This window comes from Lampetra planeri, chromosome 53, assembly GCF_965212315.1.
Source record: "Lampetra planeri chromosome 53, kcLamPlan1.2.h2, whole genome shotgun sequence".
In the NCBI taxonomy this organism is placed as follows: Eukaryota; Metazoa; Chordata; class Hyperoartia; order Petromyzontiformes; family Petromyzontidae; genus Lampetra; species Lampetra planeri.
Window position 1 is genome coordinate 4,188,084 of NC_136159.1, and position 16,051 is coordinate 4,204,134.

The following is a 16,051-nucleotide window of genomic DNA, read 5'->3' on the forward strand; positions in this document are numbered from 1 at the left end:
CCGAACGCGTCTCCCAGCAGGTTCACGGAGGTGCGCAGTCGGTCCCTGCACGATCGACCCCCATCACCCCCCCCGCACGCCGCACAGGTGAACGATGGCGAGATGTTAACTACCTCGCCAGGTATATTCTTACACTAAACCGGCTTCATGTTCTTGGTTCTTTCGGTAAAGTGACGTAGAAGGGAAACAATGAAATAATAAAAATATAAAACAATAAAATTCTCACGATGTTTCGACTGCAACACAAGCAATCATCATCAGGTGTGAAATCCACACCTTGTGGATATTTCTCTGTCCCTCCCCATTTAGCAACATGCTTTTAGACTCTTTGGCTACACTGTAAATGTTCACGCGATAAGCCAATTCGTTGAGCTGTCGTTTGTGATAGCCTGGCCGCTTTTGAAATGAACAACCAAAAAATCCATAGCTCAGTGGGCCTTACCTGGTCAAATAATACCTGATGACGGTTGCTTGTGTTGCAATCGAAACGTCGTACTATATTATTTAATTAAGTTATTTTCTACATGACTTTACCGAATGAACCAAAAAGTAAATACAAACTAGTTTGGGTTTAGTAGTGCGTCCTTGTCGCTTGCGAATTTCCTAGAGATCGGATGAACTAACTCTGCCCTTAATTCTAGATTTGAAGCTTTCGTGACTGCAAGGATTCATACTCTTAGTTCTTTCGGTAAAGTCACGTAAGTACAAAAAATGAAATAAAAATTTATAAAAAATAAAATAATAAAATCACGACGTTTCATCACACTTGATGCAGCAAATCTGGCTGTGACGGTCCCACCTGATGACGGAAACTTGTGTTGCCTCCGAAACGTCGTGATTTTATTTTATTTATTAAAAAAAATTTTTTACCTACGTGACTTTAACGAAAGAACTAACAGTATAACTCTGCCCTGCAGAGGGGATGGGGGGGATGGGGGAGGGGGGGTAACGCTCACAGGAACCAGTCGACAGCCACCAGCAGACTGATGTCAGACGTAGGGAGTCCCACGGCCGTGAGAACGATGAGCATGGTGACCAGGCCGGCACTCGGGATGCTGGCGGCACCCACGCTCGCCAGCGTGGCCGTCATGCTGGCGAGGGTTGGGGGGGGGGCACGGCAGCGTTAGACAACCTCGTGATACTGGGGAACGGTGGTGCAGTGGTTAGCGCACTGCGCTAAGCCCGGCCATGCACGATCTGTCAACCCTTCTCCCCTCCAGCCACCCACGTGACGTGGTGCACGTGACGATCACGATCTGTCAACCCCCTCCCCTACAGCCACCCACGTGACCTGGTGCACCTGACGATCACGAACTGGCAACCCCCTACCCTCCAGCCACCCACGTGACCTGGTGCACCTGACGATCACGATCTGTCAACCCCCTCCCCTCCAGCCACCCACCCACGTGGTGTCCCTGACGATCACGATCTGTCAACCCCCTTCCCTCCAGCTACCCACGTGACCTGGTGCACGTGACGATCACCATCTGCCAACCCCCTCCCCTCCAGCCACCCACGTCACGTGGTGTACCTGACGATCACGAACTGTCAACCCCCTTCCCTCCAGTCACGTCACGTGGTGTCCCTGACGATCACGATCTGTCAACCCCCTCCCCTCCAGCCACCCCACGTCACGTGGTGTACCTGACGATCACGATCTGTCCCCCGTCGAGGGCCACGCCATTCATCTGCGCGATGAAGATGGCGGCCACCGCCTCGTAGAGTGCCGTGCCGTCCATGTTGATGGTGGCACCCACTGGCAGCACGAAGCGCGTCACCCGCTTGTCGATCTTCAGGTTCTCCTCCAGGCAGCGGAACGTGACGGGAAGGGTTCCGGCGCTGCACCCACAAGGCACGTGCGTTGTTAGGCTCTGTATGTACTGTTGGACTTCATTCGGTAAAGTCACGTATAAAGATAAAATAATAAATTAAATAATAGCATACGACGTTTCGATTGCAACACAAGCAATCATCATCAGGTATAAATGAAATAGCAACAAAAAATATAACCAGAAAACTATAGACAGACATATAAGCAGACAGATATCACCAAGATACATAGAGAGAGTAACACAGTCACAGAGAGGGAGATCGTCTCTGTGGCGAGGCCTTAAATAGACAGAGGGGGGCGGGGGCAGAGAGAGGGAGGGGTTAGAGAAGAAATTAACATGTCAATGAGTTAATGATTAATTTCTTCTCTAACCCCTCCCTCTCTCTGCACGACGTTTCGGAGGCAACACAAGTCTCCGTCATCAGGTGGGACCGTCACAGCTCAATTTAACAGATAGGTGAAATTCCTCCCGGTAGAGGGTGTTCATTCTAGATTTGAAGCTTTCGTGACTGCAAGGATTCATACTCTTAGGTTTTTTCGGTAAAGTCACTTTAATACATTCTACGGGAAGGAATTTCACCTATCTGTTAAATTGAGCTGTGACGGTCCCACCTGATGATGGAGACTTGTGTTGCCTCCGAAACGTCGTGATTTATTATTTTATTTCTATTATTATTTCTATTATATTTTTATTAATTTTTTCCTACGTGACTTTACCGAAAAAAACCTCAGAGTATGGTAACGTTACTCTTTGGTTCTTTCGGTAAAGTCACGTAGGTATATTTTATTTTTTCTACCTACGCGACTTTACCGAAAGAGCCGAAGAGTATGGATTCCTGCAGTCACGAAAGCTTCAAATCAAAGGTGACATTGCAAAGGCTTCCTTGCAAGCTGGATCTTATCTCGTATAGATAGATGTATGTAGATGTTTGCGTGTTGAACTTATTTCGCACCGTACGTGTCCAACCGTGCTAATCGGAGGCACGGGGGCAAGGGCAACACACAAAAGCAGTTCCAAAGAAATTAGTTTTCAATCTAAATTTAAAAGTGCATTGCTCAAGTGGCTTCCTAATATCGGAAGGTGCGGTCTGAGGCTGCCGCTGCTGTTGTTGTTGTTGTCTTGCTGCCTTGCCCCAAGGCTTGCATTTGATGTGGACAAATCGGTAACAAATTATTTGCACGTGCGAATAGTATTTATATGCCTGATTTATTTTTAGAGACTTGCCTACCGATTTTTGGCACCTCCGATTATCACGGTTGGCTATGCACGCTTTTGTAAGAAGCTCCACACACCTTAGCTCTATATTACACTCCCATCGTGTTTTTGTATTGTTGTCACTCACTGACCCACCGCTACTTGACATCCGTGCCAAAACAAAAAAATGTCGTAGCTTCATAGCTCATTCGATAAACAAAGATGCTGACAACTTACGGTGCTATGGATGATGATCCTAGTGATGATGATACAAATTGTGATTTAAAGCTTTCGTGACTGCAGGGATTCACATTCTTGGTTCTTTCGGTAAAGTCACGTAGAAGGGAAATAATAAAATAATAGAAAACAATTTAAATTCTCACGACGTTTCGACTGCAGCACAAGCAATCATCAGGTGTGAAATCTTCAGCAAGAAAATTTGATGATACAAATATTAATGACACTGCTGCTGTTCAAAAATATTATCCAGATTCATGGTGCTGCTACTGATGATGATCATGCTGTTGTTGACGATAGTGATCATCTCTTCCTCCTCTGTCAACATTATTTTACCGATGTTCGTATGTTTGTCAATTGAAACGAGCTTATCAATCTACGACGACGACGACACCGCAAGTTGTCGACAAGCGCGCCATCGATCACCGCCCTTTGCGAGCGTGGGAAGAGGAGAATCCGAACCAGGATGCGGTGCCCAGAGCCATGAGCCACGCCTGGAAGACGCCCACGAAGAACTTGATGGGGTTCTTGCGCGTGATGACGAAGTAGACGAGCGGCAGGATGACGGCGCCGTGGATGAGGAGGCCCACGATGACCGTGAGCATGTACATGCCCAGCTGGCGCATGACCACGTGCAGGTCGCTGAGCTCGGCGATCTTGCCGCAGATGAGCGACGCGATGCCGATCGGAGAGTACCTGTCCCACGTGAGCACAGCCACGCGGACACAGCCGCCTTTAGCGACCGACGCTCCGCGACTCCGCAAGCGACGATGCATGGCGAGTTCGCGATTCATTGGCGGGTTGGAACCTCATTTGCCAGTGAAAAAATATGATAATTGGTTTTTAACCCTTCTAGCTGGCAACAAAACTGACACCTTTTTTTTTTACAAGGAGTCATGTTTGCATAGACCACAATACCTGCAGTCATAATGCAAACAAAAAAAACATAACTATGATAATGTGCACTGTCCTTGAAGTCCAATGGTGTAAATGCTTACCCCGAGCTCTCATACTCTGATGGTGCATTGTCTTTGAGTTGTGCGCCTTTTGGCGTCACCTGGTCCAACACCATGTGAGACTAGGCTCTAAGGAAAGCTGTCTCGGGTGTGGACCAATCAACTTCAAGGACAGTGCACATTATCAGAGTTGTGTTTTTTGTTTGCATTATGACTGCAGGTATTGTGGTCTATGCAAACATGACTCCTTGTAAAAAAAAGGTGTCAGTTTTGTTGCCAGATAGAAGGGTAAAAAAACAATTATCATATTTTTTACTGGCAAATGAGGTTCCAATGGTGTAAATGCTTACCCCTAGCTCTCATACTCTGATGGTGCATTGTCTTTGAGTTGTGCGCCTTTTGGCGTCATCTGGTCCAACACCATGTGAGACTAGGCTCTAAGGAAAGCTGTCTCGGGTGTGGACCAATCAACTTCAAGGACAGTGCATACATTATCAGAGTTGTGTTTTTTGTTTGCATTATGACTGCAGGTATTGTGGTCTATGCAAACATGACTCCTTGTAAAAAAAAAGGTGTCAGTTTTGTTGCCAGATAGAAGGGTAGAAAAAAAACAATTATCTCATTGGCGGTTGTTGGGCTTTTTTGTGGGTTTTACTCTCCAACACACCGGTGTGCTGTACTCGTAAGGAAATTGGCATTGTTCTGTTTACGTGACAAACCTTACTCATTGGCTTTGTCGGGTGGTGGCGGGTTTAACGACACATTTATATATTTACGCGATCTAGCCCGAAAAACCTCTATTATGGATCATTTTAGTTGCGAAAGCCTACTATGTGTTAAACACACATACACACATATACACACACATACATACACATACATACACACACAAACACACACGCACACAACAGTTCCGCGGAGGGGGCACCGGTCGCGAGCCACCGCTATCGGCGGTCGAGGCGCGCGCTCCCTGTCGCCGCACTCGCCAGATGACGATGATGACGAGTCGCATGATGACCTCGTTGAGGACGCTGAAGAACTTGAGCATCGGCGTGGCCTCGTCTCCCATCTTGCCCATCACCACTCCGAAGGCGATGACAAAGCAGATCAAGCCTACGCAGAAGCACGCGGTGGGGGTTGGTGGCTTGACGACGCGCAGGGACGCGCAGCTGCGCCCCGGTTTAAAAGCTCGCAAGCGTAGAGAAGGGAGGGAATGACCGTGGCCGAGAAGACCTGAAGCTTCGTGCGGAGTGATAGACCAGGCAGCTTCCACACAGCGTTACGCAACCGATGAAAAGATAATGCCGCTCGACTGATTCGGATTGACACCTCTGCTGTTTAACCGGAGCCTGTCATGAGCACACTGCCCAGGTATGGGAAACTCTCCACTCTCTCCACAACTGCCCTATCACCGATTGGGAGTTGTGGCGGTGTAGTGTCCGATGGTACAAAATACCCAGGCAGGTGCTTCGTTTTGATGGGGCCAGCTCCACGTGGCCCAATTCGTTGGAGGCCACGTGGCCGTCCCAATAACATGCTCGCCAGCAGCGGCGGACTTTGGCTAAGCCATCGAACAATGACGCTCACCGCCATCGCGCGCTGTCAGATGCGCTTCTGCGGCCGTCTGGAAGGCTCTTCCTTCCGACCCCGAGAGAGAGGGATGTTGAGCCGAGTCAACCCCCCCTCCCGCCACGCCCCCCCCCCCGATCAGGATTTGAACTGGAAACTGTCCGATCGCTCGATCCGAACTGATGGAGCCAGCCACCGCGTTGCTCCGTTAACTGATTTGTTGAACTCTTTTCTCTCCCCGTGGGAAGAACGTTCGCTCAAAGTCACGCGAACGTTCGCCGAACAGGACAGTAACAACCCCACGCACAGCGGCTTACCCAGCACGTTCATGCCGTCCGTGTAGACCAACGTCTTGGTGGTGAGGAGCTGGAAGCCGTCCTCCTCGCTGGAGTTGCTCGAGTTGTACGCGGGAGCCGGCGTGGCGTCATGGAGGTCCGTGATGGGAGCTTGGCTTGAACTCAGGTTGGCAACGTCTCTGGCCAGCGTAGGGAGCACCACCACCGTCGTGGTCACCGTGTGGATCTTTGCGCGGGGGGGGGGGCGAAGGACACCAGGGGTGGGTCAAGGACGTCGCGTTCACTCCGCGTGCAGAATCGGCGATATTTATTTAGGCTGCAGGAGGAAATTGCGATGAGCTCTGGAGCCCTTTTTCGCACATGTCCAGGCGGCGTGGGTCAGTGAGATACAACACGGAACAATATAAAGAGAGATTAAAAAACAACCCAGTCAGGAGTACACTTCGGCTACAAATCGCGGCTCCTCTTGCCTGCTCACATCAGTTTGTTTGTTATTTTACATTCAACCTACCTCGTGGTGGATGTCAAGGGGGGACCTCCAACTCGTAGCTTTAGCCACGGGGGTGGGGGTGGGGGGTGAGCACCCCCTGCCCCCGTCCCACCTGCCCCCCTGCCCTCTCGCCCACCGAGCGAAACATCAACAACAACCACCATCCGTCACCTGTTGGATGCACGCCTGCACGAGGTTTTCCGGGAAGACGTTTCGAATGAGGTCGAAGATCGCGTCGACGCTCGACACCTCCCGGAGTTCCTCCTCGTCGTGGCCGTGGTCCGGTTTGACGCTGGGGTCTCCCGGGTGGATGGCGAGCACCAGGACGATGCCCAGGATGGCGGCCGTCACGGACGTGGCCAAGTAGTAGATCAGGGCCCGGCGGCCCATGCGGCCGCTCGACTGCGCATCCAGGCCCGACAAGCCTGGGGGGTGGCATCACTGCGACGTGACACACCGTGACGTGACACACCGCCACCTCACACACTGTGACGTGACACACCGTGACGTCACACACCGCCACGTGACACACCGCCACGTGACACACCGCCACGTGACACACCGTGACGTGACACACCGCCACGTGACACACTGTGACGTCACACACCACCACGTGACACACTGTGACGTGACACACCGCCACGTGACATCACGCGACGTGACACACCGTGACGTGACACACCACCACGTGACACACTGTGACGTCACACACCGTGACGTCACACACCGCCACGTGACACACCGCCACGTGACACACCGTGACGTCACACACCACCACGTGACACACCGTGACGTGACACACCGCCACGTGACATCACGCGACGTGACACACCGTGACGTCACACACCACCACGTGACACACTGTGACGTCACACACCGTGACGTCACACACCGGCACGTGACACACCGCCACGTGACACACCGTGACGTCACACACCACCACGTGACACACCGTGACGTGACACACCGCCACGTGACATCACGCGACGTGACACACTGTGACGTGACACACCACCACGTGACACACTGTGACGTCACACACCGTGACGTCACACACCGCCACGTGACACACCGCCACGTGACACACCGCCATGTGACACACCGTGACGTGACACACCACCACGTGACACACTGTGACGTCACACACCGTGACGTCACACACCGCCACGTGACACACCGCCACGTGACACACCGTGACGTCACACACCACCACGTGACACACCGTGACGTGACACACCGCCACGTGACATCACGCGACGTGACACACCGTGACGTCACACACCACCACGTGACACACTGTGACGTCACACACCGTGACGTCACACACCGGCACGTGACACACCGCCACGTGACACACCGTGACGTCACACACCACCACGTGACACACCGTGACGTGACACACCGCCACGTGACATCACGCGACGTGACACACTGTGACGTGACACACCACCACGTGACACACTGTGACGTCACACACCGTGACGTCACACACCGCCACGTGACACACCGCCACGTGACACACCGCCATGTGACACACCGTGACGTCACACACCGCCACGTGACACACCGTGACGTCACACACCGCCACGTGACAGACCGCGACGCTCGAGGGTGGCGGCGCTACCTGTGATGAGGCTGGAGACGATGAGCGGCAGGATGAGCATCTTGAGCATTCGCATGAGAATTTCCCCGGGGAAGGAGATGATGAGGATGGTGTTCGGCTGCAGCTGACCGCTTCGACGGAACACAACTCCAAACAGCACCCCCATGATTACTCCTGTCGACACGTGGTGGGGGGGAGGGGCGGTGGAGGGGGGGGGCATGTGGGTCAACAGATACAAGAAGTTCTCAAATGTAATGTCAAACAATACGAATAGGTGATGGTGGAGTAGGATTATTTTGGACCCACATCTAACAGACGGGCATGTGCTTTCCTACAGACACGTGGCAATGCACCAGCGGGGCCCTGATTCTGCTGCTGATGAGACAATAAACGTCAAAACCGGTCCAGAGTTGTTGCTTGCATTGAACTCATGTGGCTGAAAAGAAAAAGAAAACCTCTCCCGGAAGGCCGCGTGTCTGATGGAATGTTAATGTGCAGAGAAGGAGGAAGACGAGATGGATTGCACGCCCGTTTTATAACATTCTATGGAGCGTTTGACACCATCAACTCGACAATCGTCTTCAAACTCTGCCGTTCAGCAGCTTGTTATTGCGTGTTTAAAAAAAAAGTTTTTTTTAATCATTCAAGAACTCAAAAAAACGCAGACTCGTTCGAGAAGGGGGTGATCTTGTGTAGCGCGTCACGTTGCCAGGGCAACGTCTCCGAGCCTCGCCTCAACTCTATAACATTGACGGGGGGGGGGCGGGGGAAGATTTGTTGATGTCAGAGAACCATCGATTGGGAAATGACACTGAAGACAAAAGTGCGATTCGCAAAGAAACGAGCGAAGACACAACGAAGTGTTGGTAGCCCACAACCATTCATCCTCATCGTCGTCGTCGTGGTCGGCCGTGTTCTCTCCACTGCTGGATGAGAGCCTCTCGGTACCGTCCCCCGCAGTGCTGTTCATCGTTGGTGACCGTTTGACGTTTTGGGCCCTTTGCCTTCAAAGTCGACAATTATTTATTTAGTTTGAAAAAAAAATATCTGGCTGCGCTTTGCACGTGCGCGCCCTCCACCGGTGTGCGCGAATACCTGCTCCTCAATCGCGATGACAAAAAAAACCACGTGCGTTTCACCACGTGCGTATATGGGGAGCGGTGGTGCAGCGGTTAGCGCGCTGCGCTATGAACCCGGCGACACGGGTTCGATTCCCGCTCACGGCCAACACCAGTGACGATTATCTGAACCGGTCCTGGGCCTCCCCTAGGTCGACTCAGCCTCAAATGAGTACCTGGTGCGGTGTGTAAACATCGCCACTGGGGAGACAAAGGCGGTCGGGCGTGGTGCTGGCCACCCAACCCCCTCGTGTACCGTTCCGGCCTTCATAGGTGCTCGCTAACAGCACTTGCCCCTACAGTCTGTTAAGGCTATATGGGGGATCTTTGTTATAAGCACGTGCGTTTAACCACGTGCGTTTCACCACGTGCAGACATCCATCGGCAGGCTGCTGACGAGGAGCTTCTCTCGTCATCTGTGCCCACGCGTCGCCGTCAAAATAACTCCGAGCCGAATGTGACCGATCCCATTTGACAGCGCGCAGCGGCGGGGTGATGTGCTACGTGACAGACAACGGCGGGCCGTGATTGCGTCCCCGAAGATCGGACTCATCGGCACGGCGGAGTCACCGCGGCTTCAGCTACCAGCGCAGCAGCAGCGATCAATGCGAAAGCCTCGCTCGCTCAACTCGTGCAGGAAGCTTCTGAGTGGAGGCAAAGGTAATCGGTCACATCGGGCAGAACCAGGCCTGCAGGAGGGTGGTGGGGGTGGTGGGGGGGGTGCAAAGCCATTGGGTAAGATCACGTAACAGGGGAGGCGCTCATCGTGAGAAACCCCCACCCCCACCTCCTCTGTGAAAGGGCGAGGATTATTTCCATTCGTCTCACGTGGGCACGGGGAGCTTCTCCGATGTTGTCACCGCAGTTTTGGATCTAAGCGCTCCTCATTCAGTTTCACGAGGTGATGCTTGGAACATCAAATGTAGCACGTCGAAGACAAAACAAAGACCCCCCCCCGTATAGCCTGAACAGATGTTTTTCGGAGGGGGAGCAGATTGCCGGTTAGCGAGTAGCACCTATGAAGGCTGGTACGGCACACGAAGTGGTGGGTGGCCAACACCACACTCGGCCGCCTTTGTCTCCCTCGTCACGATGTTTTTTTTACACATCGCACACCGGATGCTCTTTTGGGATTTGAGTCAACCTAATCCTGGGCGAGTGTCAGGACCGGTGCAGATGAATCGTCACCGGTTGCCGTTGAGCCGCGAGCGGCGATCGTGAGCTCGGTTCGCCGGGGGTTGGTGGCGTAGCGCTGCTAGGAACCGCTGCGTTACCGCTCCCCACTTACAGCAACAGCAGCGGCACTGGGACGTGAATGGGGCTGTGGTGGGAGTCGTCCCAGGCTCGAGCAGGAGAAGTCCTCGCGAGACGAGGGGGTCAGTGGCCCCCTCTAGCGAGGCATCGCCGCCTTTGCCGAACGCGCGCTTTCAAAGAAACCCCGCGAAATAAACCATTGAGCCAAATCTTCTTGGTTCTTTCGGTAAAGTCACGTAGAAGGGAAATAATAAAATAATAAAAATAAAACATAAGAATTTTTTCAAACTTTTGTTATTTTATTATTTCCCTTCTACTTGACTTTACCGAAAGAATCAAGAAGAAGATGTCTTCGTCTCTGTCTCGACGAGTGTCAGTCTGAAGGCCGCCCCAGGTGCGGTGATGTTTGCTGCACGCGGGGAACGGTGGCGCAGCGGTTAGCGCGCTACGATATTTGATTCCCGCTCACGGCCACCAACACCCGTGACGATTACCTGAACCGTGGTGCTGGGCCTGGCCCTAGGTCGACTCAGCCTCAAATGAGTACCTGGCGCGGTGTGTAAAACATCGCGTGTGCACGTGTAACAAAGACAAAGATCCCCCCATTTAGCCTTAGCAGACTGCTGGGGCAAGTGCTGTTAGCGAGCACCTATGAAGGCCGACACGGCACGCGAGGGGGTGGGTGGCGATGTTTACACGCCGCACAAGGTACTAATTTGAGGCTGAGTCGACCTAGGTGAGGCCCATGACCGATTCAGATAATCGTCACTGGTGTTCGCCGTGAGGTTCGTAGCGCAGCGCTCTAATCGCTACTACACTACCGCTCCTGCGCGTGTGACACGTGTTGACACACTCACTGGCATCTAAATGCTAATGTAAATCGGCTCTATTCACGCAGAGAGTGTGTTAATTGATGGGCGCGTCACGTGGGTCGTGTTGAACAATCATCGGGCGCGTGCAGCGTGGGACGAGTTCACCTGTATTTGTACATTTGTTAATGCGGGAAGACGGTACGGTGGGTGGCGAGGCTTGGAGGTTGTGAAACCGCGCTCTAAATAAACACGATATACTCTACACGCCTATACATTTATTGTTCTAAACAAAAATACTTCGTACAAAAAAACTATAATGATGATGATGGTCACGTAAAAAATATATATTAGTCAGAGTAAGTAACCGAGGGCGGAGGGAGGGGCTGCCAAGAGGAGGCTGGTCAACTTTAGATTGAAAACTAATTTCTTTAAAGCTGATTTTGGTGTGTTTAGTTTGTAGTTCTATCCCTGCACCCTCCGATTATCCTCCCAGGACTCCAGGAAGATGGAGGAGTCACCCCCAGGAGGTTGGATGATGGAGCACTCACTCGAAGGAGGATGGAGAATGGAGCACTCACTCCCAGAAGGATGGAGCACTCACTTTCAGGAGGATGGAGGATTGGAACACTCACTCCCAGGAGGATGGAGATTGGAGGACTCACTCCCAGGAGGATGGAGCACTCACTCTCAGGAGGATGGATGATGGAGCACTCACCCCCAGGAGGATGGAGGACTTGAGGATGGAGTATGGAGGACTCACCGGCGATGGTGAACGTGAGCAAGGTGTTTTTGCAGTAGCAAATCCCTCTCCTGCGATGACGCCAGGAGCCCAAGATGCGCTCTGGCCGCTTGGGGTGGCGGTCCTCCTCGCACGCGTTCACCTCCTCGGCGTGCTTCGGCAGAGTCATGGTGGAGAAATCCCTGCGAGACGTGAAAGAGAGAAAGAAAGAAAGAAAAGAACCCGCCGAGGGTTCTCGCATCGGACGAAATGACAACCGAGCGGAGATCCGTTCCTGGTTTTGTTCCACGCGAGACATCGCCCACGTCGGCGGAACATCCCTGGCTCGCTGTGGTTGGCGGGGTGGGGGGGCGGGGGTGGGGGGGCTGTTGTGTCGTTCGTAATCGTTCGCCAGCAAACAGTTCACGGTGACAGCCGCACACAAAACGCCACCGTGGCTCGTGATGTTGCAGTCTAAGTAACCCGCCGCCGCCCGCCGTCTCCCCACCCACCCCGCTCCCCTCCTTCTTTGTGTGAATTCTAAAGCTCGGAGAGGTCACGCAAGGCCACTATTCTGAACCCATCATCAGCAAGCGGCCCCACCCCTCAACCCCATGCGTCCGGATGCGTACAGCCCCGTGAGTGGTGGTAGTGGTGGTGGTGGTGAGATCATCGCACGCTCTCTGCGTGCAGAGTGGAGGAGGGTCAACCTCCCACAATGGCACTCCGTCAAAACAATATCATACTCTTGGGGTTTTTTTCGGTAAAGTCACGTGGGTAAAAAATAAAATAAAAAATTACTAAAAGTAATAATATAAATAAAATAAAACAATATGAATGATGACAGTGATCATGATTTTAGGTTTTATCACTGCCACGCTGAGACTATGAATGTTCGAAATCGGTCCAGAGTTTTCTTGTACTGATTCAATGCCTGCTCATGCACTCCCAGAGGTGAGATGTTAACTACCTCGCCTGGTGTACAGGAGCTCGTGGGTTCGATCCCGACCCGGATGCTTGCTCATATTTAGAGTGTGCGTGTCTCTCTACCTCCGTGAACGCGTGGACCTTTCTCCGTGGCCTCCGGTTCTTCCCTTCCACATTTAGAATTAACATCACGCGTTTAGAGTGTCTGGCTGCCATATATTTGCACGCGATGATAAGCAACTTCCTTGAGCCATCATTAGTGATATCCAGCTCGCTTCTGACGAACGAGCTACAGCGCTCATTGGGCCCTGACCTGGCAAAAAAGTTTTTTTTAATTGTTTCTTTTTAGGGCAACGTGCGGTGGGTGGGTTGCGTAAAAAAACAATACTTTTATCTTTTATGTGGTGAGATGAAAGTGGGAAGCGGTGATATTGTCTGCTTGTCTATATGACAGGCCTCGTATGGAGCAGTGATCACCCCACGTGGAACTTCTCATCTGTGTCGGCAAGTCCCGAACCTCTCTCAAGATCACACTTTTCATAGTCGCCTCCTCTTGATAATGGTAACATACTCAATATTGATCAGTAACGTAATCAAGAGTTTCAACTATCAGCTGATACGGCAAGCCACGAACCTATCTCAAGATCACACTTTTCATAATCGATTCCTCTTGCTAATGGTAACATACTCAATACTGATCAGTAACTTAATCAAGAGTTTCAACTATCAGCTGATACGGCAAGCCACGAACCTATCTCAAGATCACACTTTTCATAATCGATTCCTCTTGCTAATGGTAACATACTCAATACTGATCAGTAACTTAATCAAGAGTTTCAACTATCAGCTGATATGGCAAGTCACGAACCTATCTTAAGATCACACTTTTCATAATCGATTCCTCTTGCTAATGGTAACATACTCAATACTGATCAGTAACTTAATCAAGAGTTTCAACTATCAGCTGATATGGCAAGTCACGAACCTATCTTAAGATCACACTTTTCATAATCGATTCCCTTTAGCTAATGGTAACATACTCAATACTGATCAGTAACTTAATCAAGAGTTTCAACTATCAGCTGATATGGCAAGTCACGAACCTATCTTAAGATCACACTTTTCATAATCGATTCCTCTTGCTAATGGTAACATACTCAATACTGATCAGTAACTTAATCAAGAGTTTCAACTATCAGCTGATATGGCAAGTCACGAACCAATCTCAAGATCACACTTTTCATAATCGATTCCTCTTGCTAACGGTAATCTACTCAATACTCATCAGTAACTCGATCGCGAGCGCCAACTATCAGCTGATAAATAAACGCTGTGCTCTAGAAGTTGTGGGAAGGGCGGAGAGAAAGAGAGAAGAGCATGATTGTTAGGAGAGGCGAGGAGACTGCAACCTCTCATCACCTGTGTTACCTGCGTCTCTCTCACGTTACCAGCGTCTCTCTCATCACCTGTGTCTCTCTCATCACCTGTGTCTCTCTCACGTCACATGCGTCTATCTCGTCACCTGTATCACCTGTGTCTCTCTCATCACCTGTGTCTCTCTCATCACCTGTGGCACCTGCGTCTCTCTCATCACCTGTGTCTCTCTCATCACCTGCGTCTCTCTCATCACCTGTATCACCTGTGTCTCTCTCATCACCTGCGTCTCTCATCACCTGTATCACCTGTGTCTCTCTCATCACCTGCGTCTCTCATCACCTGTATCACCTGTGTCTCTCTCATCACCTGCGTCTCTCATCACCTGTATCACCTGTGTCTCTCTCATCACCTGCGTCTCTCATCACTTGTATCACCTGTGTCTCTCATCACCTGCGTCTCTCATCACCTGTATCACCTGTGTCTCTCTCATCACCTGCGTCTCTCATCACCTGTATCACCTGTCTCTCTCATCACCTGCGTCTCTCATCACCTGTATCACCTGTGTCTCTCTCATCACCTGCGTCTCTCATCACTTGTATCACCTGTGTCTCTCTCATCACCTGCGTCTCTCATCACCTGTATCACCTGTGTCTCTCTCATCACCTGCGTCTCTCATCACCTGTATCACCTGTGTCTCTCTCATCACCTGCGTCTCTCATCACCTGTATCACCTGTCTCTCTCATCACCTGCGTCTCTCATCACCTGTATCACCTGTTTCTCTCTCGTCACCTGTGTCACCTGTGCCTCTCTCATCACCTGTGTGAGTCACCTGCTGCGAGGAAGAGTCCAGACCTCCGGGTGCCGCGTGAAGGGGCGCAATCTCTCTCCCTGCCGCCCGCCGTGTCTCCCTCGGACTCCCCGAGCTGGGCTTCTTGAGGGACCCCCCCACCACCACCACTCTACCCCCAGTGGGCTGCTCCCTACCCCCACCCACCCTTCCCGTGGGGGTGGGCGCGCTCATTCCTCCCGGTGGGGTGGGGGGAAAAATGTCGGGATTGGCAGCGAAGACTCCAATACCGAGTTAGTTTGTGGTGCCTGTAGGAGGGTGATCTAAGGTTAGGGATCTAAGAGAGAGACACTCAAACTCAAAATATACAGCAGCAGGCGTCAGGGTCGGGATCGAACCCACGACCTCTTGTATGCCAGGCGAGGTAGTTAACATCTCCTAGCCACCGTGATGATGATGAGAGAGAGAGACGCAAACTCAAAATATACAGCAGCAGGCGTCAGGGTCGGGATCGAACCCACGACCTCTTGTATACCAGGCGAGGTAGTTAACATCTCCAAGCCACCGTGATGATGATGAGAGAGAGAGAGACGCAAACTCAAAATATACAGCAGCAGGTGTCAGGGTCGGGATCGAACCCAGGACCTGCTGTACACCAGGCGAGGTAGTTAACATCTCCTAGCCACCGTGTCGCCCCTCTTCTGACGTCCCCATTGCAATTTGTTGAACTTGAGAGGAAGGTCAACGGGGGTTGTCCAAACAACAATCCTCTGGCAGAAGAGGGGGGGTTGAGCCCGTGTATGTTCACTCACTTCGGCCACGTTGAGTGTGGGTGGGGGTGGTGGGGGGGTGATTTAATTGTAGGTGAAATTGAAAATTG

General features: G+C 51.7%; 1 protein-coding gene across 1 annotated transcript; it reads right to left on the reverse strand.

Annotated features, from left to right (window-relative positions):
- Window positions 1–952: 952 nt before the first annotated feature.
- On the reverse strand, window positions 953–12,393 carry LOC144734828 (excitatory amino acid transporter 2-like). The gene is made up of 8 exons (XM_078617226.1): window positions 12,122–12,393; window positions 8,199–8,351; window positions 6,746–6,999; window positions 6,106–6,310; window positions 5,206–5,332; window positions 3,726–3,959; window positions 1,645–1,839; window positions 953–1,091 (listed from the first exon to the last, which is right to left on the reverse strand). The coding sequence occupies exons 1-8, from the start codon at window positions 12,339–12,341 to the stop codon at window positions 953–955; spliced, it is 1,527 nt and encodes a 508-aa protein (XP_078473352.1). The 5' UTR covers window positions 12,342–12,393.
- Between the last annotated feature and the right edge of the window lie 3,658 nt (window positions 12,394–16,051).

Excerpts from the sequence above, each read along its gene's own strand:
- LOC144734828 (XM_078617226.1), bottom strand. The coding sequence starts at position 12,341 with ATGCGAGAACCCTCGGCGGGTTCTTTTCTTTCTTTCTTTCTCTCTTTC. Across the intron at positions 8,352-12,121 it reads GCTCACGTTCACCATCGCCG|GAGTAATCATGGGGGTGCTG; the intron begins GTGAGTCCTCCA and ends ACGTGTCGACAG. Across the intron at positions 1,092-1,644 it reads GGACAGATCGTGATCGTCAG|CATGACGGCCACGCTGGCGA; the intron begins GTACACCACGTG and ends AACCCTCGCCAG.